This window comes from Salvelinus sp. IW2-2015, linkage group LG4q.1:29 (genome assembly GCF_002910315.2).
Source record: "Salvelinus sp. IW2-2015 linkage group LG4q.1:29, ASM291031v2, whole genome shotgun sequence".
In the NCBI taxonomy this organism is placed as follows: domain Eukaryota; kingdom Metazoa; phylum Chordata; class Actinopteri; order Salmoniformes; family Salmonidae; genus Salvelinus; species Salvelinus sp. IW2-2015.
The window spans coordinates 15774701-15799115 of NC_036842.1; the positions used below are offsets into that span (position 1 = coordinate 15774701).

Consider the following 24415-nt stretch of genomic DNA (forward strand, 5'->3'; position numbering starts at 1 on the left):
TGTCTTTCCTGTCTATTCCCTCCTGGTCTGGGGAGTCTTCTTTCCTCTTAAAAGTTGCTTCCTATGCACTAAGGTTGCTGAGGTCAAGGGAGTCTTTGTTCCTCTTAAATGTTGCTTCCCGTGCGCAAAGGTTGCTGAGGTCTGGGGAGGAGATTGGCTGGGAAAAGTTTGGAAGTGTGAACATGTAACCACGTGTAACCACTCCTCATCTATTTGGGACGCAGAGGCCGGTATGTTGTTCCGGGGTCCTTGTTGGTCCCCGGTTTTATGGGGGGGAATGTGACGACCCTCCCACTCTGTCTATCGTTTTCTCTCTCTTTGCTCTTGTTTCCTTATTAGGATGCCGGTGGGCGGAGTTGGGAGGGTCGTCAGCTACATGGGAAACACCTGGGCCCATTCTCCCAGGATAAATACACCACTTCCCCATTCATGGAGGAGACTCTCTCCATACAGACACTTTGATAGATTTTGTTGCGTTTGGTTGTGCTTTTTGGTTGTTTGTTTTAGCATCTTTCAACACCCTGCATTATCACATTCATCCATGCAAAACATTCACTTACACTACTGATTACTGATTACACACACCATTGTATATTATACATAGTTTCTTTATTTAATAAATATATATTTTGTTACTTCTTATCTCCACGTGTCTCCCTTTTGTTACGGGCTTTGAGCCGGTTCGTGACAGTGGTGAATGATGAACTAGTCCCTGAACACTCTCTCCATCGTCTAGCTCCACTACATCACACTCCCATTGACTCTCTAAAGGAGAGTCTAAATCTGTCTATAAAAAAAGCAGTGACTGACGGAAACGAGACTAAACAGCACTGAGCCCAGTGAGGCAAACAAATGATGCCCCTGATCGTTCTTACTTGTTGATATCCTGAGCTTGAAATCCTCAACTGTGTCTCAGTAGCAGGATTTTGTTCCTGCCTAGACTGCAGGCATGACCTCAAATTGGTGCCAATGTGCAGTAGTTTCCCGGACGCCTTGTGTGAAAACTATGGCTGCAAGGATAGGATACCCCAGGCCCGTGCAGACTATTCCCTCATCCCAATCCCCCAACACTACAATCCCTACTGAAGTGTTTATTAATAGCTACAGCTGGCACTGTGGGTCCTGAAGCTAAGACAAATAGGGAGAGCCAGAGTCTGCCTGTTTTACAGCAGATCTGAGACTGACAGTGAAGGGAGAGATTCTATGGCTGATCTGTTGCTGTGACACTGGAAGGAAACAAATGCAGTGGCAGTGTGGAACCTCATATCAAAGACCTACCCCCTCCATTGCCTTAAATTGAATTCTGTAATCTTCTACCTGCTCCTGTTTCATATTGCCACCGGCTCTGGCAGACACTTTGTACTGTGTCCACAGATAACAGTAACACCTACCCACCTTCCAGTTCACCCACACACACTGCTGTAGCCTACATACTGCTACGCAGACACACATACACTGGCTACACACACAATATGTTGAATCACACACAGCCGGTGATTGGGAGTGTGTTATTATTTAGAACTAACAAAGGCAAATTTACAGTGTCGTCCAAGTGCCCCCGCGCAGGTCTTCAGTGTCAAGCCATTTGTCTTATTAGAAACCTCAACCCCCTGGTGCTGCCCTTCCCTCCCCACTTCCTGGTATCACTGTGGTCCATAAGTAAGAAGAGGTCAATTAAGTGGGCTGAGGGACAGAGAGAAAAAAGCCTCCAGGGATTCAACTGCAATTGAAAGCAAAGAATGAGCTGCTCCTGCACTCCTGTTTCTATTTATATCAAGAAGAGGGATCAAGGAAACATGGAACCATCTCCTGAGATAGGCTTAAGACAGTCCTACAGCTCTGTATGTCCCTCTACTTGTGATGGGTCGTTCACGAACGAACGGCTCTTTTTTGACATATCTTTTTGGTGAACTCCAAGAACCAAACTGCATCTGTGATATGTTCATGTGATTATTTATTTTTTGCATACTGTTACTGCAAGCATTCTCATTTTGCAGTACTGAACGAAGAGCCATTTGGGAGTCAAATGTACGTACAGTTATGAATATAACTACTGTTCCCTGGGGGGAACGAGATATAACATACTATGGAGAGTCAACGACCAATTATATTCACCTGAAATCACGCCCAACAGGCCAATGGATGCCGAGCCCGCCCTCGGAAGCCCCACCTTTCTGGCTTTAATACCGGGGATCGCATTAATTTCCTCAATTCAGTACCACTCTTCAGCGAGCCCAAACTCCATAATGGTGCAGGGCCAAAATATTTTATACCTCGTTTCCTCCTTTAAGGAACAGTAGTTATATTCATAACTGTACATTCCCTTTCATTAGGTCACTCGGTATAACATACTATGGGACAAACAATCTTGCCCCAAGCCGGCTCGGAGGGTACCAAACTATGAGGCCCACGGCAGCCCAAGCACACAAGGGTTCCACCAGCCTCAAAAAGGGGTTTCAGAAGCCTAATACTTACCAGAGATACCTGAACTATCAGAGCCTCATGAGGCCTGAACTTTGAGAGCCCCATATAGGGAACCAGACCCTGCTGCAACTTGGCTATGCATACTGACACGCTGTCACTGCAGCCCAAGTCCATAGACCCCACAGTTTCAAGAACAATACTTACCTTGTGAGCCTGAAATGTCAGAACTCACACAAGGAACCGCAACTCCAAAACAACAAAACACTTGTCGTTTCTTGGTAAAGCGCACATACGTGCTGCATAGCATCAAGCAGAGTCAATGAATCATGGCAGCCCGGGGCTCAAACCCACAGGAGACTGTGGTTACCCTGATGAATGCGCAATTTATGCGCTGCTGCACCCCAAGGCAGCCCAAGGCTTAAACCCACAGGGAACTGTGGTAACCCGGATAAATGCGCAACCTGCACAGTGCCTAACACCCACTCCCGGACCCAGCCATAACAACACTATGAGCCACACTGGGAACAGTTACATCCAAGCAATAAAACCTCACAATGGTATGTTGGGAACCCCAACTCGCTGCAGCACACATATCACCAATCCTTAGGCCCCTGAACAATGCACAAGAAGCTGCCACACCCCTAGTGGAGTAAGCACGCACACCGCTAGGCAGCCCTTTTCCTTTGCTGTCATATGCTAGGGAGATCCACAATCCAATGAGGAAGATGCTGCTTCGAAAGCGCCCTACCCCGAGTTGTATTAGCGAAACAGACAATAAGCTGGTCACAAACCCTGGTTCTTCCTTTAAAAGTTTTGAGCTTATGCCGCGACCGTTTGTGGTAGATGGTGGCAGACTGTGGTAAATTGCTTCGTTCTGGCAACAATGGGTGACACTTAAATAATGTGCCATAGAATTCTGCGGCACACCGTAAGCTGTGCTGCAACTTTTAAAGGAAGAGCCACTGTCTCCTTGGTCCTATCCATATATGTGCGTAAAGTGCGCACCGGACACAGGCCATGATTCCTCTGTTGTTCACCGTAAGCAAACGGAGGAGGTGAGAAAGGGAACAGCTTGAAAGAAAAGCAAGTGACCTGTTAGACATGGGCATAACCTTGGGAGCAAAAGCTGCATTAGGACGTAACATCACTTTGGAGTCGCCAGGCCCACACTCCAAATAGGAAGGGTGTACTGATCCCCAACGCTCTTGGCCAAAGCCATGAGCAGGCAGTCTTGTAGGAAAGGACACTCTGAATGGTTCATTGGGAGACTCACACAGAGCGTCAAGGACCAAAGCCAGGTCCCAGGTCGGTGCCATGGGCTTAGACACTGATCTGAGCCGATGTACGCCTTTCGGGAACCACACCATCAGAGGATGAGACCCCGGGGTAGAGCCGTCAATCCCTACATGACACGACGAGATGACTGTCATATAAACCTTCAGTGTGGAAAAAGAAAGGCCCTGCTCAAAAAGCTCTTGCAAGAACATCAAAATGTCCAACAGAGGTCTGAAAAGGAGAAACTCATTTACCCCGAAACCAATCCTGAAACGCGCGCCACTTATATGTATACAACCCTCTTGTAATCACGGTCGAGGGTAAACTCCTAGCCGTCAAATTCAATCTTTCAGGGGCCAAACCCACAGATCACATATCTGCGGTTGGGGTTGACAAACTCCCTTGCGCCTGGGACAATACATCCTGACAACACGGAATCCTCCACGGGTCCCCGCCTAACAGGCGGATGATTTTCGGGAACCAGCCAGTGGGTGCCACCAGAATCAGACCCTCCTGCCAGACCCTCTCGACGGTGGCCTAAATCAGGTCTACCGGAGGAAACGCATAGAATAGGGTTTGAGGCCACTGATACACAAAATCATCCATTCCCAATGGAGCACCCAGATCCCTCATTGAGAAGAAAAGATGATAATGCGTGTTTTCTTGAAATGCGTAAAGATCTACGTGGCGAAACCGGTCACATATCTGGTCCATATCTGGTCAACCTCTGAGGGGTGCAGTCTACACTCCATAGAGATGGGACCCTTTCTGGAAAGTAGATCTGCACCCATGTTGAGGGATCCGGCAAGATACGTCACACTGAGCGACAGGAAATGTGTACTGCTCCATACGAGCGGCTAACGGGCCAGGTTTAGGAGATAGAGAGACCCCCCCCTGCAATTTGATCTACGCCACCACCATCCTGTTGTCGGACCTTACCAACACATGCTGGCCCTCTAACATCGTAAGGAAACCCCTCAGCGCTACCAAAACAGTATCTCTAGGTAATTGTTGTGCATCGCCCATTGCACTGTTGATCAAAACCCTCTTTCCGAATAGCCCACACACAGTTCTCCCCATCTCAGTAAGGATGTGTCTGTTGTGATCAGCCTGCAGGACACTACCCGGCCCATGGGTCTCTCCAAGGAGTCAACGCCCTTAGGTATGACGAGGATACCTTGAGCAACCGCTGGCGGTGATGAGATGCATCCAGACGCGTAGCAATCACCTAGCGCTGAAATAGACGCACCAACAGAAGTCCCAGAGGCACCACAGCTATCATAGAGACAATCAGACTAATAACTGCAGGCACAAGTGAAAAGGCACAGAGTGCCCCAACGGAAACCGTGCCAGACAGCCGGAATGCAACCTTACTCTGTTGGGACAAAAACGCATGATTCAGAACCGAGAACAGAAGCAGACCCAGAAACTGAATGCGCTGAGCCAGAGTCAAAAAGTTTTATTGTGATTCCCTATGAACCCCAGAGACGGAATATGGGAAACCAGTGTAGCAGTGTGGAGCTCAACAAGTTTCCTTGACTCCACTACGACTAGCCAATTATCCAATACTCTGATCCCCTGGCATCACACCATTCCCAAAGCCATCGCCACCAACATAAAAAAGGTTGAGGGTGATAGGGAGAGCCGAACGACACCACCAGAAACTCGTAGGTCACATCCTTGAAATAAAACCTCAGAAACTTTCTGTGGGAAAGATATACAACTACATGAAAATACGTATCCTTCAGATCTATGGACATGAACCAATCGATGGGACACACCGACTGCAATAGCCAGTGAAGTGTGAGCATTTTGAACTTTGTAAACCTTGAGGTGCTGGTTTAAAACACTCAAGTCCAGGATGGCAATCTCCTCTCTCAAGACAGGTGCTAGGACTTCTAGGACCATTGACTTAATGATGCAATGAAAAGGAGGAGGACACACAGAAACCTACCCCCTTGTCACCGTCCTCATCACCATCCTCATCACTCATGGTGAAACTGCGCATGCCAGCCACTGGATGGAGCATGCTGCCAGTTTCCCATACATTATCTCCTTAAGGGGCAGAGGGAAACCCTGAGGACTGGGACAACTTTTCTTTTTTGTCATACTACTTTTCATATCCACCGCTCTTGACAATTGTGTGTCAGAATGAGCGGAAGAAACTGTTTATTATGCCCACACCTGGACGATACCGCACTCTCGATACCCCTGAACACGAGGAACCTTGGGTAGAAACAATGTGCTTTCATGGTACCGTCATTCTGATATCCATCCCACACCAGGTTCAGGGACTTTGGCAACCAGTAACTTGCTCCCATTGACCGAGCAACTTGGGAGTACTGTTGCCACAGTAAACTCTTGGGTAGGAGGGCCCTGAGGACACCCCCCCTCCCCCAGCCTCCAGCTAGGGTTCGAGGTCTGCTTCTTCTATGGCGCTGCAGAGGAATCTGTTTTCACCCCGCTCTCCTTCAACCCAGCACAGCGTCTGTGCCAGGACGTCCGCCGCTGCCCAGAAGCACGAAGATGGTCAAAAACTGACCTTGAAGTCGCTCCCTGGCCCAAGGCAAACCGCCTCTGCCCTACAAGTTTTTAACTTCTATTTGCTATTTATGGCCTGTAGGCCTCATTGACCTGAGCTCATACAACTCGTTTTTGAACTCGTAAAAAAAAAAAAAGATTATTTTAACTATAACAAATACTCAGATGAAACATATTGTGCTATTTATCACAGACTACTTTGTCTCAAAGTTTAACAAGGACATTTGTTTTGAAACAATTAAATTAAATTAAAATAATAATAGTGGCACAAAATAATATCTGTTGTGTTCCCGGTCAAAACTGACCGGAATGATTTTATTAGTAAAGAAAGGACATAGGCCCAAAACGACACATGACAACTTTACCATATTACAAAATTAATGTCTGAACACATTAAAGAACAACAGTAACAATAACAGTATTACTAACAATATCAAAAACATTAAAATGTTCACAATCTGTCAATCAATGGTGGTTATATTTTGTGTGTTCTCATGCACATGTTGGACAATATGTGGTGGTTGTTGCATGTGCCTTGCAAATATATGCACTGCATTTATGGCACATACTGCTCGTTTTGACATCGCTTGGTGCACACAGATTGCACCTCTTCCTTTTGTCTCGTCTGTCTCTGGCGGCCGTAGATCTTTCTTCTGGCCCTTGTATATCTCTCACCAATCCAGCAGAGGATGGTGTTGGAGGAAGGTGTTGGCGCCTTTGAATGAGGGATGCCACCATGGCTTTCCCCAACTCTTCTAGGAATAGTCTCCTTTTGAAGAATTACCCCTGCTCCCAGCCTGGATTCACTTCCATCCACACCACAAACGCCTTGTAGGCTGACACATCTAGGATGTTGAAGAACATCACCATGGGCCAACGTACGGTCATCCTCTTACAAGAGTATGTGCCAGAAACCTGCAACAATCATAAAATAAAGTAATGAGTACATACAAGTGATGCTTCATGTCTTGCATAGTAACGTGAAAAATTGCATCAAAGCGTTGTTTTAATTTATCACATCTAAAACATATTTACATATTCAAATGAATAGAAATGACTCCATATTGTTCACAAATTCAATGTGCATTTCACCAAACAACAACATTTTTATGGTGCATATAAAACAATCTGGTAATAGGAAAAAAAGTACGAGACTTGAAAGATAAAGAGTAACAAACCTTATCAAGGTTGTCAGCTCCTCTTCGTTCCTGTTGTAATCCAGGACAGCGTTGGGCTTCTTGTCCTCCCTGGTACTCACAGCGTCCTCCCTGGTACTCCCTCTTCGTTCCTGTTGTAATCCAGGACAGCGTTGGGGTTCTTGTCCTCCCTGGTACTCACAGCGTCCTCCTGGTACTCCCTCTTTGTTCCTGTTGTAATCCAGGACAGCGTTGGGCTTCTTGTCCTCCCTGGTACTCACAGCGTCCTCCCTGGTACTCCCTCTTTGTTCCTGTTGTAATCCAGGACAGCGTTGGGCTTCTTGTCCTCCCTGGTACTCACAGCGTCCTCCCTGGTACTCCCTCTTTGTTCCTGTTGTAATCCAGGACAGCGTTGGGCTTCTTGTCCTCCCTGGTACTCCACAGCGTCTCCTGTACTCCCTCTTTGTTCCTGTTGTAATCGACAGCGTTGGGCTTCTGTCCTCCTGGTACTCACAGCGTCCTCCCTGGTACTCCCTCTTTGTTCCTGTTGTAATCCAGCACAGCGTTGGGCTTCTTGTCCTCCCTGGTACTCACAGCGTCCTCCCTGGTACTCCCTCTTGTTCCTGTTGTAATCCAGCACAGCGTTGGGCTTCTTGTCCTCCCTGGTACTCACAGCGTCCTCCCTGGTACTCCCTCTTTGTTCCTGTTGTATCCAGGACAGTTGGGCTTCTTGTCCTCCCTGGTAACTCACAGCGTCCTCCCTGGTACTCCCTCTTTGTTCCTGTTGTAATCCAGCACAGCGTTGGGCTTCTTGTCCTCCCTGGTACTCACAGCGGCACCCCTGTGCAGAGTTGTCATCAGGAGCACATTCTTCTTTTTCTTCGGGCAGTAGGACACAAGAGAGTGTGTATCAGTGAAGTCAAATTTAGAGGGAAAACGATCCCTGTCCTTGGTAGTGAGTAAGGCAGGAGCCAACTCAGGATTGTTCCTTCTAACCATCCCCACCATGGTAATTTTTTGGGGAGCAGCTCCTGACTAAGAGCATATGAGGTGAAGAAATTGTCACATGTTATGTTGTGCCCCTGGAGACCTGCAGTCATTTCCAGAACCACCCGCTTCCCCTGGTTCCTTTATGGGAAAACCGTCAGCAGGTTTCCCGGTGTAAACCTGCATGTTCCAGGCATAACTTGTCCTGGCATCACATGCTGCCCATATCTTTATTCCATATTTAGACGGTTTGCTTGGCATGCACTGTTTGAATGGGCAGCGTCCTCTTAAGTCTGACCAGGAGGCCTCTCCTCTCCTCCAGCGACAACGTTGTTTTGGGTCGGCCTCTGGGATTAGATGCAATGTCCAGGATGGAGGTCCGAACAAAGGATCCGCTTTGGGAAAGTTGTATTCCTGGTTGTAATGCTGGTAAGTTGACATCGCTCTTGTATCCAATAGTTATTCCCGGCTGTATGTAATAATACTTAAGATTTTCTGGGCTAACAATGTAAGAAATAATACATGAAAAAAAAACGAATTACTGCGTAGTTTCCTAAGGACACGGATCCATCAAAGGCACATTAACAACCAATGGTTCACTCTCCCCCGTGGAATCCAAAGCATCGGCCCTAGGCTGCCCGGGACTGATGTAATCTGATTGACACTCTGAAAACCCTCCAGAACCAACCAGGGATACTACATCATCCCCAGAATCTGTACTCTGAACACTGCCAGAGAAACCGGAATGAGTCTCACTGGGATGACACCACTATCAACTCTGACCACCACTGCTGCTCTCGCCTCAGACAACACCATTCCCGAGGTCGCTTCACCAGAAGACCCTTCGCCAGCAGCCTGACACCCAATTTAAGTTGAGCCAAGCCGGAGACAATTGTCACACAAACTGGTCAGAGCCATAGCTTTCTGAGTGTGATTCCACCCCAGACAAACAGGACAGCACTCGTGTGTATCTTTAAGTTTAATTTTGAAACCGCATGCCCTAGGGCACAGTCGGAGGCTCAAATTTGGCTGGTTAGACATTTTAAACTTACTCTTACCACTGGCCATCTTACTCAAGCAAGGAAGCATTAGCTACACAAGCAGAGCATAAAGTAGTTCGCTTTTAGCAAACACAAAAACTAATACCAAGACCCAAAACTCACCACATCTAGGGGGACAAGTACTCTCTCCCCACTAACAGACACCTAAGTCAGAGCCCAATCTCGTTGTCTTCATGTGCTTGAAAAGTTTGTTAATTGCGTGATACGTTCTTCCTTCAGGCAAGCTGAAAAGCGAAGAATTTAGGAAATGAATGCGAGCCCCGGTATTATAGCCAGGAAGGCGAGGCTTCCTAGGGCAGGCTTAGCATCCATTGGCCCGTTGGGCATGATTTCAGTTTTCTTCAGGTGAATATGATTGGTTGTTGACTTATACTGAGTGGCCTACTGAAAGTGAATGGCTCTTGTACTGTAGGTGATTGGAGCCAGAAGATCCTTCTCACCGAGAAGTACTCAGAATGCCCATCACTACCCTCTACTGAAGGGTGAAAGGGGAGATATGGATCGGTATCTAGGCACACCTGGTCTACAGGACAGTGAACCTGACCAGTTAACACTGGGAACCACAGTGGACTTTCATCAGACAAACACATACAATTGTTTCCATTTGACTTGCTGAATAGAGTTATGTCACATACCATTTGCCAGTTTCTATAACATGATTTTGCAGTCGAAGTAAAGTCTATTCACATACCAAATTTCCTTTCAGACTATTGTCTGAGTAGTCACATGTTGGCCTCTTGACATATTCAAACTACTCCATGACTCATGAGTGTTCCTTAGTCTGGTTCTTTAATTGTAAGTCCCAAGGCTGCACTGTTGAGACCTTGCACTCTAAACTGTACATCACATGCTTTGACTGTACCATTCCTAAGGTTGCTTAAGTGGAGGCAGTTTCAATGTTAGATCAATGGAATGAACAATGCCCTGTGTCACCTTTGTGTCCCCTCCTCCTGAATAGAGATCACGAAAGACTGTCGAACTTAACAAGATCAAATGCACCAGCAGGCTTCCACACTATCTCCTGCTTGGAAAAGAAAACGGGGACAATTTATTTTGCCCTTAAAGTTTTTTGAGAACATATTTGCCTCTTTTCTCTTGTCACATTAATTTTAATTCACAAAGACTCTGGCTCTCTTTCTCAGCAAATGTTTGAATTATTAAAGGGTGGTTTTCAGAGGGGAACGGAGACATTTGTCGAGATATGCGTTCACTCGGTGCCAGTGTTAGACTGCAGTCACCGTGACCGTAAGAATATAACACACAATCCTGTGTTCTCTTCTGCCCGGTTGAAAAACAGGGAAAAATAAAATGTCTACTTATTTTCCTAATTTTTCTACTTGTATTAGAATACGGTAATTACAATATGATCCTTCTTTGTGTACATATTAATGATGCCTCTTAAAGAATAATGGTGAGTGGAGATAGCCTTTCTCTTAACTTAACAACTGAATTAAATCTAAAGAAGGCACATTTCTTTGTTAGATATTTGAGGTGGAGAGCTTATCCCTGTTTAGAGAGTATTATAAACCATGAATAAATAGATACATATGGGAAACATTTTAACATCATTGTAATATTATTTTAATATCCTGGGTTCGTTGAATTCGAGAGTTTGTTGGATTGTTGATGATGTTTGTGTGAGAGAGAGAGAGGGATAGAGTGAGATTGTGTTGGAAGGAAGCTGCCGCTCCTAATGTGGTCGTCCATCACTAGCATAAATCATATTCATAAATCACAACACACACACATACGCAGACATCCTTGGTTGGATCCTCTCTACAAGTCATTGCGACACATTTCCTCTGAGAGATCCTTGAGCCAACACCATTCCTCAAGCATGGCTTGTGTCTTTTTTCTGCTCTGCATTGCATGTACATACACCATCGTTATCCAGCCCCCCAAAATCTTAATCACTATTCTATAACATACTTAGTCACTGCAGCAGTCCATAGCTACCTCCTATACAGGCAGATGTGTTGGCTGGCTGCCTGCCTGCCTGCCTGCCTTTTGTTAGGCTCCTGGAGATTTGTGCACCCTGTCACGTTGAAGTTTGCATTGCAGTTTGAGTCATGATACGTGTCCCCGGGCAAAATATTACTGTTGCTGTCAAGATTTATATATTCATGCATTCATGCTTTCAGCACTACCGTTAATATGTGCTTTTATTATTTTCTTCTTAAAGAAGGGGGGAAAGGATGGGGGCAAATTGTATACTTTCAAAATACGATAATAAGTATACAGTCTATGTTCAGAGAGAGAAACTGTTCTCATGTTATAGCATTGTCCTGTAATAGCACAGTTTCCTGGTAGGTAGAGACCTCCGTGAGAATGACCCTGATCACATGTGTTCCAGTAGACATCAAACTTGCCTACAGTATACTTCCAGATGATTGCTACTCCACCTAGCTTTGTTTTTAGATCTATCTACCCTCTCACTTTCATGACAAGATTCGTTCATTTCTGGTAGTGTTGTACAATACATTAGTCAATGTATGACAATTTGAACAGCAATAACTGAAATGTAAATGTATAGTTCTACTCTACATGTTCTGGTAGATTGAGATTTTTGTTAAGATTTTTCCCCCAAAATGCAAGCAGATTGCAGTCAAATTACTGAGTGTGCAGGCCTACGTCTCCCTGCAGGCTTCATGACAGATGACAAGCAATTGGTTTTAGCCCCTCTGTTTTCGCCTTGTGTTGATCACACTGTTTATTTGGAAGTTAGTAATCAGCTAACATAAAACATTGCAGCCAGAACAATGTTCTCCGTCATACACAACACGTCTTCATGAATGTCACAAACATTCTGTGAAATGTTTACTAAGGATGATACAGCAGGATATTTACTGTGTTTATGTGGCTGGGAACTAACTTGTCTAGCTATTGGCATGTGAAGACATACAAAGTCAACACAGTTATGTCAAAATCCTTTATATATTTGATATTTACAAAATGCTCATTTGAAAGGTGTAAACACAGAGAGAGAGTTAAAAAAATATCTATTTCATGAGGTTTGTAATAGCTCCAACGTCAGAGTTGTACTGTATATTAATATATCACCAGTAAGATGCAACATTAACAATGTGCCTACGCTCGACAGACAGACGGACGGACGGACGGACGGAGGGGGGAGAGGAGAGAGAGAGATTTGATTTGAGAGAGAACCTCAGCTTTGCTCTCATTTCATCTCTCTCTCTTTTGTCCTTTTCCGGTGAGAAGACTAGAGCTGCTACACGTCCATCATTATCTCATTTGTTGGCGGGTGTGAATCACACAGTCCCCAGTGTGCTTCTTCACTTTCACCTCCTCCCCAGTCCTAGCCGACCTTGTTAATCACATGCCCTACAAAGACCTTGCGTGGGCCGTGTTCCTCCACAGCCACACTAACCCGCTCCACGGTGCATGCACAGGTCACTGAAGCATAATTTAGCTCAAGAAAAAGACAGAGAATTCCAGTGATTTCCCTTTTTTTCGAACACCGGAGCATCTCTAATTGCATCTGCTTGCTGCTTCTTCCCATAATGGCATATAGGAGGGGAGTGAAAGCTTCTATAAAAGAAATACAATAAATTGGTGGGGAGACTTTTGGGCTAATTGGAGCCCTGAGTGGATGGTGAGAGAGGAGCCTGTGCTCCCAGAGAGAGCGGCTGGCATATGTCTGTGTTAGCTCCCGCTCCCCTGACAAAGAGCAAACTAATTACCTCATGTTTATATCATCCTAATTAGTGCACACTATAACAGGCTAATTACAAGCACATCGCAAACTGACGGAGAGGAGGAAAGAGGGGTCAGACGTCCTCTCTCCGTTTTTTCCAGAAAAGGAGAGAAGAATCTCTGTACAGTACTTTGTTTGAGATGCCAGTATAGGTGTTCACCTTTTGGAGAGAGGAATCTCTAGACCAGGGGTCAGCAAAATAATTTTAGTTTTTACTCAAAAAATAAAAAATGTAATTTACTCTTTGGAAAAGTAGGGATAGAGTGAAACAATAGAGAGATTTATGTGCAACTCAATACAGTGCCTGTGTTCAATTCTTGTCTGCTAAGCAAGTGCAGGTAGTATCCAGGGGTCTTACATTACCTGAGCCTGTGTGCATTCACTAGTAGAAAGGGTATTTAAAATTTTTGCTTCAATGTATTCATTTGTTATAGTGTCCGGAGGTAAAGGTTTTCTCTGTGAATGACTGTAGTCAAGGTGTGTGTGTGTGTGTGTTTTGTGTGTGTGTGGTGTGTGTGTGTTGTGTGTGTGTGTGTGTGTGTGTGTGTGTTGTGTGTGTGTGTGTGTGTGTGTGTGTGTGTTGTGTGTGTGTGTGTGTGTGTGTGTCTGGCTGTGTTAAAGTTGCACTTGCATGAAGCTCGAAGATGAACTCAGTGTCCAATTAGCTCCCCCAACTGAGAGACTCCGAAGCCCCATTATTACCTGGTTCTAACATCGCGTCGGTTTCTGATCTTATCACACATTTGGTTGTGCCCACATTTTTCGATGTGTAGACAATCAAAAGACGCATTGTGATCTGATTGTGATTTATCTTTCTGACCACCTTCGGAGGTACTCAAAGACACATTTTGTACGGATGTCCTTGAAGTGTAACTTCTAAAATTATCAGCCGAAATTGTTGCAACCCCTATTACTAGCCTGTTTAATCTCTCTTTCGTATCGTCTGAGATCCCCAAAGATTGGAAAGCTGCCGCGGTCATCCCCCTTTTCAAAGGGAGAGACACTCTAGACCCAAACTGCTACAGACCTATATCTATCCTACCCTGCCTTTCTAAGTTCTTCGAAAGCCAAGTTAACAAACAGATCACCGACCATTTCGAATCCCACCGTACCTTCCCCGCTATGCAGTCTGTTTCTGAGCTGGTCATGGTGCACCTCAGCCACGCTCAAGGTCCTAAACGATATTCATAACCGCCATCGGTTATGGTTAAGAGAAAATACTGTGCAGCTGTATTCATCGACCAGCCAAGGCTTTCGACTCTGTCAATCACCACATTCTTATCGACAGACTCAACAGCCTTGGTTTCTCAAATGACTGCCTCGCTGGTTCACCAACTACTTCTTGACAGAGTTCAGTGTGTCAAATCGGAGGGCCTGTTGTCTGGACCCCTGGCAGTCTCTATGAGGGTGCCACAGGGTTCAGTTCTCGGGCCGACTCTTTTCTCTGTATACATCAATAATGTCGCTCTTGCTGCTGGGTATTCTCTTATCCACCTCTACGCAGAGGACACTGTTCTGTATACTTCTGGCCCTTCTTTGGACACTGTATTAACTAACCTCCAGACAAGCTTTAATGCCATACAACTCTCCTTCTGTGGCCTCCAACTACTCTTAAATACAAGTAAAACTAAATGCATGCTCTTCAAACGATCGCTGCCCGCACCTACCCGCCCGTCCAGCATCACTACTCTGGACGGTTCTGACTTAGAATATGTGGACAACTACAGATACCTAGGTGTCTGGTTAGACTGTAGACTCTCCTTCCAGACTCACATTAAGCATCTCCAATCCAAGTTAAATCTAGTATCAGCTTCCTATTTCGCAACAAAGCATCCTTCACTCATGCTGCCAAACATACCCTCGTAAAACTGACTATCCTGCTGATCCTTGACTTCGGCGATGTCATTTTCAAAATAGCCTCCAACACTCTACTCAGCAAAATTGCATGCAGTCTATCACCGTGCCATCCGTTTTGTCACCAAAGCCCCATATACTACCCACCGCTGCGACCTGTATGCTCTCGTTGGCTGGCCCTCGCTTCACATTCGTCGCCAAACCCACTGGCTCCAGGTCATCTATAAGTCTTTGCTCACTGGTCACCATAGCTGCACCCACCCGTAGCACGCGCTCCAGCAGGTATATTTCACTGATCACCCCCAAAGTAATTTGGCAGCGCTTTCCTTCCAGTTCTCTGCTGCTACTGACTGGAATGAATTGCAAAAATCATTGAAGCTGGAGACCCATATCTTCCCTCACTAACTTTAAGCACCAGCTGTCAGTGCAGCTCACAGATCACTGCACCTGTACATAGTCCATCTGTTAATATCCATCCAACTACCTCATCCCCATACTGTTATTTATTATTTATTTATTTTTGCTCCTTTGCACCCCAGTATCTCTACTTGCACATTCATCTTTTCCACATCTATCACTCCACTGTGTTAATTGCTAAATTGTTATTATTTCGCCACTACGGCCTATTTATTGCCTATCTATCTCATTTGCACACACTGTATATAGACTTTTTCTCTATTGTGTTATTGACTGTATGTTTTTTTATTCCATGTGTAACTCTGTGTTGTTGTTTGTGTCGCACTGCTTTGCTTTATCTTGGCCAGGTCGCAGTTGTAATTGAGAACTTCTTCTCAACTAGCCTACCTGGTTAAATAAAGGTTGAAAATATACACTGCTCAAAAAAATAAAGGGAACACTTAAACAACACAATGTAACTCCAAGTCAATCACACTTCTGTGAAATCAAACTGTCCACTTAGGAAGCAAACACTGATTGACAATCAATTTCACATGCTGTTGTGCAAATGGAAAAGACAACAGATGGAAATTATAGGCAATTAGCAAGACCCCCAATAAAGGAGTGGTTCTGCAGGTGGGGACCACAGACCACTTCTCAGTTCCTATGCTTCCTGGCTGATGTTTTGGTCACTTTTGAATGCTGGCGGTGCTTTCACTCTAGTGGAGCATGAGACGGAGTCTACAACCCACACAAGTGGCTCAGGTAGTGCAGCTCATCCAGGATGGCACATCAATGCGAGCTGTGGCAAGAAGGTTTGCTGTGTCTGTCAGCGTAGTGTCCAGAGCATGGAGGCGCTACCAGGAGACAGGCCAGTACATCAGGAGACGTGGAGGAGGCCGTAGGAGGGCAACAACCAGCAGCAGGACCGCTACCTCCGCCTTTGTGCAAGGAGGAGCAGGAGGAGCACTGCCAGAGCCCTGCAAAATGACCTCCAGCAGGCCACAAATGTGCATGTGTCGCTCAAACGGTCAGAAACAGACTCCTGAGGGTGGTATGAGGGCCCGACGTCCACAGGTGGGGGTTGTGCTTTCAGCCCAACACCGTGCAGGACGTTTGGCATTTGCCAGAGAACACCAAGATTGGCAAATTCGCCACTGGCGCCCTGTGCTCTTCACAGATGAAAGCAGGTTCACACTGAGCACATGTGACAGACGTGACAGAGTCTGGAGACGCAGATGGAGAACGTTCTGCTGCCTGCAACATCCTCCAGCATGACCGGTTTGGCGGTGGGTCAGTCATGGTTGGGGGTGCATTTCTTTGTGCTCGCCAGAGGTAGCCTGACTGCCATTAGGTACCGAGATGAGATCGTCAGACCCCTTGTGAGACCATATGCTGGTGCGGTTGGCCCTGGGTTCCTCCTAATGCAAGACAATGCTAGACCTCATGTGGCTGGAGTGTGTCAGCAGTTCCTGCAAGAGGAAGGCATTGATGCTATGGACTGGCCCGCCCGTTCCCCAGACCTGAATCCAATTGAGCACATCTGGGACATCATGTCTCGCTCCATCCACCACAGACTGTCCAGATGTGGCGGATGCTTTAGTCCAGTCTGGAGGAATCCCTCAGGAGACCATCCGCCACCTCATCAGGAGCATGCCCAGGCGTTGTAGGGAGGTCATACAGGCACGTGGAGGCCACACACACMACTGAGCCTCATTTTGACTTGTTTTAAGGACATTACATCAAAGTTGGATCAGCCTGTAGTGTGGTTTTCCACTTTAATTTTGAGTGTGACTCCAAATCCAGACCTCCATGGGTTGATAAATTTGATTTCCATTGGTAATTTTTGTGTGATTTTGTTGTCAGCACATTCAACTATGTAAAGAAAAAAGTATTTAATAAGAATATTTCATTCATTCAGATCTAGGATGTGTTATTTTAGTGTTCCCTTTATTTTTTTGAGCAGTGTATATATTTTTTAAGTAATCAAATCCAGACAACGAAAGCATATACATTTGGCAACAAAAAAATAACACCAGCCAGTTGAATTAAGATCATGGTCTTCATTAGAAACCAGTGTCTATACTGGCACTGTGTTCGGAATCCACAGTCCAATACCACGTACAGCTAAAATTGGCAGATAGAAATAAAGATATTTATGAAAAAATATTGTTCCGGATGAGAGAGAGAACTGGTTCTCCTGTTCCCACATCCAATCCCAGCGCAAAATCAAACATTTGAAAACATTGTACAGAAAGACCAAGGCCAAGGACTGTAATATCAGAATTTCAACTGAACTACAAATGTATTGGGGATGCATGGGACAGACTATGATGGAGTCACAGCATAAGGGTGCAATGCATGACGTGTATGGCTAGGTGTAGTATGTAGGCCTAATTTTCCACCTGTAGATATAGCCAGAATTAACAGTGGGTGGGAGGTGAATAGTATTATTCTGTTACTGTATCAGATATGAAAATAATACAGTGCTATTATAATGCAATCCTTTTCAATTTGATTATATTCTGTTGCATTTTCCAACTATTAAAACAGTGCAGAAGATGTCCAAACTGATGCGTAAAGGCGCATAGCTTTCTGTAAGCATAAGTGGAGGCTACTGTCAAATATAATGTAGGCTACAACATGAAGGACTCTTAAGGCTACTTAAGGCCATAGTATTTGCTAAACATGTGACCTCCTTTGCACTTCATACCAATTGTCTCTTTTATCCATGCATTTTAATAATTTGACCACGCGTCTTGCTATAGGTTAATGCAGTGGTCACCAAACTGTCAAGATCACTTTCGCAGTCAAAAGGCAAGCCGAGATTTACAGCTCAGATGTTGTTTTTTACATGAACCTAATAAAAACAGTTATGTAGGATTGAGGTTTATGCAGTAGGCCTAATACATTTATGGCATTTATGCCTGGCCTGCAAACATTGTTCTTCTCAGACTATATTACATTTCAAAACTCGAGCTTTGATAACAAAATAGATCAGTTGTTGTAGCACTTGCGAGGCACAGCTGAGCATAAATCAAAATGCTTTTTTATTTTACTGGACTGATGGTAACTGAATCTGATGGTCATGGGTGCTTTCAAGACAACTGGGAACTCGGGGGAAAAAACGAGATCAAATCATGACGTCAGTGATCTTCAGGTCGGAAAGTCATAGCTCTTGCCGCGTTCAAAACAACCGGGAACTTGGAAAAATACAAGGTAAAATCATGACTTAAAATCATGACTCCCAGTTGTTTTGAACACATTGAGGTTGGAAGTCTGAGATTTCTGATTTTCATCGATCTATACAGATGCCCGAGTGTCCGACTTAGAATTCCGAGTTGGATGACGGTAAAAATAAAAAAATCCCATTCGCATTTGTAGCCTACTCTGTAACTTAACCCGTTTCTGTTTTAGGACCTAAGTGTCCTCTTTAAGTATACTGTGCATTAATTGTACTTTGTACACACATCCAGATACTCAGCTCGTTTGTTTGGTGTCTTTTTTAGCGATCAGAGAGTTTCACTGAACACTCATTGTCAGACTCATTGTCTCTCAAATACATTGTTACATTTGTTGTTTAGCTAGCTAGCATTTTTTTTGCCATATTAGCATTGACATGAAATCAGTCAAAACACCTCAAAACAAGACATGGTATCAATAACAAGATACAATGATAATGAGCCACCTACCATTCCCCACATGGCAGCTTCTTGTCATTGTTGCTAGCTATCTGACTGTTCAGAATCATGACAACGTGTGGTTTGGGGCAACATTGATGCACACACATCATTTTCGTGACATTATCAGCCCACCCGTCTATAGGGACTGTAGCCTATTAAGCCCATTCTTAAAATGTTGGATAAAAAAAGTAGGCTGAAATTATGAGAGTATAAAACTATTGACTATAAAAGTGTGGTGTTTTTTATCGATTTATACAGCTTCCCACTGGCACAGACATAAATTCAATGTCTATTCCACATTGGTTCAACGTAATTTCATTGAAATGGCGTGGAAACATCGTTGATTCAACCAGCGTGTGCCCAGTGGGTGTGTCATATATAAAGCATGTTAGATTAATTTGCATACAGGGAATCTGGTCACAAATATGGACAATGTGAGCAGATAAGAGACATATTTTATTTACATGTGTAGACGCAACAATTTCAATCAGATAATGTTTAGAGAGAGATGAGTGAGTTGTGTCTGCATGTTTTATAGCAGGCTGAATCCAAATGATTCTCAGGGCATCCTACTGTATATGTAGCTTTACAGTACGTCAGAGGAAGAGGGCATCTGTCTCTGACACATAGTTATCTAAGCTGTGGCAGCAGAAAGCCTCACATTTATAATTCCCGGCGGATTCTGAGAACTCCAGAAATAGCTTAGGATGGCAAAATCTACGTTATTAAGATTGGATTTACCTAGAGCCAAGCCCCAAAATAGGCTTTTTAAAAGGTTAATGCAAAGAGGCAACCTTGGTAAGGCAGAGACTGAGTCTCCTCCTGTCGTTATTCGGGTTTAAGATTCATTCACAGCTTGTGACTCTGGAGTTGAAGTGTGAAGATTCTAACAAGCTGGAGTGGAGCTTGGGGACTTTCATTGGCATTCAAACCATTCCAAGAACAAAAACGTTTTTTATTTTTTACCAGGTTAATGGACTTTTAACCCAAGTGCTGTGGAGGAGCAACATCGGTTAATGCATTCCCATATCTGCAGAGAGGAAAACTGCCAGCCCCGATTTGTCATGTAATTACTGAGGTCTTTCAAAGGGGGAAGCATAATGTAGCCTAATAGGTCTGCACCACAGAGATTTTTTAGATTAAGGCCTTTGTCCAACTAGAGGGTAATTGAGATAACGATCGTTGCGCACAATACACATTACCATTAGTATTCAGACAGGATGTTTTAATTTGTTTAAGATAAAGTGTTAATGTAAGCAAGGTCAATTGAACACAATGGAACAATTTGATTTAATTGGCAAAACTTTAATTAACACTTTTGAAAATGAACATGGATGACGAGTCAGTATTTTAATTTTGTGGAGTCTCTTCGCTCTGTCTCTGTCATTAGGCGAAGCCACTCCATTTCAAACTTCTAAACCGTCAAAGCGGTGGCATTTCATTGTCTGCTTAATTGCTTACCCTAATTTGCTTTGCTTGCATTGTCATGGCTCCATTGTGCCATGATCAGATTAACCAGGAACTGTAATTACTTTGTTGTAACCACCACCAATGTACCACACTCACCGCTTGTTTTAACTTTGTCATCTTTATTTTCCCCTCAGAGTGAATACACGTGTCCCCGACCATTACCTGGAGCTTGGCTTGGAGACGTACCAACCATTCACTAGAAGATGTATGTTTAACCAGCCCATTGCTAACTTGCAGAGGAATCAGGCCCTACAACACTACAGCTTCTCCATTACTGTCTGTTCTGATCCTACAGTGGCACTCTCTAAACGTCTACAAACACACTTCAAAGTATACCTCCACGAGCCCATTCACAATCTAATGTAGGAGCAAGAATGACTTTCATGATTTCTATCACGCTGAATATTTATGTTTTCTTTTCTTTTACAAGGTCTCTATACTCTTTCTGACTGGTTCTGCCCTAGGACAGTGTTCATCCAGCTATGACCTAGGTTGCTGTTAACGCACCGGCCACTTTAACCCTTTGATTAGCCAATTGTGCTAGTCCAGATTGAGGGGGGTTGAAACACTTCGCGTCTGCAGCACCTCTCTGACCGTTGCCATGGAAACATGGGACTTGGCGTGTGACACAATGGGAAGTGGAACCCTGTCACTCTGCTGGAGGCTGGCGACGTGGAAATGGGCTGTGGAGCTTAAGGAACATTACATCTAATGAAGGTGACAAGTGGACAGGGCTGTGACCGCCCAGACATTTCACAGTGAAGTTTCAGCCCAGCCATTTCCATGATTTTTCTTTGCTGTTGAACAACCCATTATTTGCAGCTGTGGTTTCAAAAAATATTCATAATTTCTAATCCGTCAAGATGGCTTCAAAATAAGCTATCTTCTGATTTGCGGCTTAGAAGTATTTATGATTATTTTGTTTGCTTTACAAGTTTACAGTGTGCACCTGTCTGTTGAGTAATATTTGAGTTAAGCTGTCATTGTTCATCTAGTCGCCTGGGGAGCTGGAGGGAGTTTTCTAAAACATCTGACGATCTACTCTGGAGAACAACTGATCCTCTTGCCAATCACACCTGGTGGAGGACTCAATCTATTCCCAGACACACAGACAACTCTAATTACACACCTTGGCCCATAATCAGGACAGGAAATAAAATAAAAAGTCAAACTGAGTCTCAAACTTCTCAACTGTAGTATATGTCTATTTCAAGAACAAAAAAATGTACCGTCTCTCTCCGACAACAAAAGCCTTTAGGGGTGGGTGTTTTGTGTGTCTGGGCTCTATTCAGTCAGCGTGATTGAAATTTAAAGGCAATGTTCCCACGTTAGTGTAGAGTTCATTCACGGTAAACGCTGCATATGTCGGCTCAATCGTAAATTACCTTTACATTTTCATTGTGCAATCTGTAACGCTTCAGCAATACAGATTGAATCCAGCCCTCTGTCTCGTGGGGACTGGGGAGGACTCTATCTGTGGTTGTTCTGTCACATTAAGAGAGGACCAGAGGATTTCACAAGGAAACCATTTCAAAGCAGAGTTCCCTCTGGGATAATACTCACTGATATGAGACTATTGCCATAGGGTCAGAGCACTAGAGGGATGGATGTTCTATATCCAATCAGCTCTTTTGTGTGTGTGCGTGCGTGCGTTCATTCATTGGAATGATGAACGTTCCAGAGAGGATTCCTTGGATTCCTCTGTAATCTTTGAAGATGGACGAAGCCTCAACTCTCTCCTGTTCTTATAGTACTACAGTGCTCTTCTGCCAAATCAACGTGCGTGTCTGTGTGGGTGGGTGTATGTGTGTGTATCTGTAGTGTGTCTTCATGCATGAGTTTGTTTGCATTTCTTGATAGTGTGTTTGAGCAAGATACAGTATTATGTGCGTGTGCCACAAATACAGTTCATGCCACTTCTAACAACTTATGAGTAACGCTGAATACATGTGACAACATCAAAATCTCCTTTAAAAGGATATGTCAAATCCCATTTAACACTAGAACCGCTGAGCTTCTCAGCATACAAGTACACTATAAAAAAAAAAAAGGTGCTATCTAGAACCTAAAACGGTTGTTCGACTGTCCCCATAGGAGAACCCTTTGAAGAACCCTTTTTGGTTCCAGGTAGAACCCTTTTGGGTTCCATGTAAAACCATTTCCACATGGAACTCAAAAGAGTTCTACCAGGACAAAAAGGGTTTTCCTAAGGGGACAGCTGGAACCCTTTTTTTTAAGTGTACCCGCTAGAGAACGGTGACCCATTGAGATTCATCTACTGTGTTGTTATCAACCTAAATACCTGTAAATACCAACATAAAAACTACTTCAACATGTATTTGAAATACATTTTATCAATTAGATTAGTAGTAAGTAATAGAATCCATTATCAGATTATTTTTTACAAAGGACAGTTAAAACATTCTGACAGCTGAGCAATGTAAAATACAAATATTAAGGGAAAGTCAGCGATGAAGCAGGATGTTGCTTTATTTTAATTACAAAATCAAACGGCAGTGGGCGTTGCCCTTTGGCAGTTCTAGTGTTCAAAGGATGTATTACATTTGAGTGTGTGTGCTTGTGTGTACAGAGAGATTGCGAGGGATGGGGGAGTCATTAGTTTCACCTGTTTTGTTCTTCGTATGTGTTCAAAATGGGGTTGAGCTTGGAGGTGTTTTCCTCGTCAAAAGAGTATTAATGGATTTATACACTGAAAAGATAACTATTTTGTACTGTATATTTCTGCTTTCTCCCCCAGAACATTTTATAATTAACTGTACTATTTGTTCACTGAAAACTGTTCTGTTTTATAATGAAAATGATGTCTGAGTCAATGGTGAGCAATATAAATTGATAAAATGGAAATGTCATTGATCCTTTTTTTCTACCATACTGTAATGGAAACCATATACATTTGTTACGGAGCTGTTCTCCAGCATATGGATTTTCAGGGTGTACATTAAATAATAAAACTGAAGGAAACGTGAGCATGAGCACACCAACTAGAGAAAGTGTGAGTAGTCTTTGGATGAGCTTGTTAGTAGCCTGTGTGTCTGTGTGCATCTGCCTGTGTATGTCCATACGCAGTTATTAAAGATGTATGAAGTTGTACGATGAACTCGACGCACCTGCTAACTACCAAAAGACCAAGACATCAGCACTCTTCACAAGACATGAGTGTTACTGAGAGTACAAATGACTTGACTGCCGCACAGTATGCTTATTTGTAAGTTTGGTCTGTGTTTATGCTTGATAGAGTCCATTCTATTCCACACACATCTCTCCTGTCACATCACCATTAGCTTAATTAATTTTGGAGCATTGACGTCTGTTCGACCGTATACTGTGACACACCATGGGCACCGCTCCGCTGCACCAACCGCTTTACGCTCCATGTACCATAGCATAGCTTTTCTCAAGAGGGGGCCAAGTTTGTGAATTTGCTCGCGTTTAGCTGCTCTTGAAACGTGTGTCAAGCTGTCAACTCAGAGGTCCAGATGGCAAATCTGCCTGGTGTTCCCTGTGGCATTTCTTCCTCCACTCTCACTCTCTCTCTCTCTCTCTCGCTCTCTCTCTCTCCCTCTCTCCCTCTTCCTTGCTCTGCGGTGATAGTGACACAGACAGAGCGCTGTGTTGGAGAGACCACGCCAATTGAATAATGCATGAGGCTGTATAGTGTTGACCAGGGTCCAGACCAGACAGTTGGCACTTCATAACGTTTCCTCCTCCGGAAGACCCCCGAGTGAAGATGTTCAACTGTAGGTGTTATGCTCATTGATAGGAGACCAAGGTGCAGCATGGTAGTTTTTCTTTATTAAAAATGACACCAAAAAACAACAAAATACAAAAACGAACATAAAGCTATATGCAGGG

At 44.2% G+C, this 24415-nt stretch overlaps 1 protein-coding gene across 1 annotated transcript in view; it reads left to right on the forward strand.

Annotated features, from left to right (window-relative positions):
* LOC111961546 (leucine-rich repeat transmembrane neuronal protein 4-like) overlaps nucleotides 1-23553 on the forward strand; it is a 64253-nt gene extending 40700 nt beyond the window's left edge. The window contains exon 3 of the mRNA XM_023983904.2: nucleotides 20677-23553. Coding sequence (XP_023839672.1) covers nucleotides 20677-20742 — 66 coding nt within the window. The 3' untranslated portion in view covers nucleotides 20743-23553. The remainder of the gene's footprint in view (nucleotides 1-20676) is intronic.
* The last annotated feature ends 862 nt before the right edge of the window (nucleotides 23554-24415 follow it).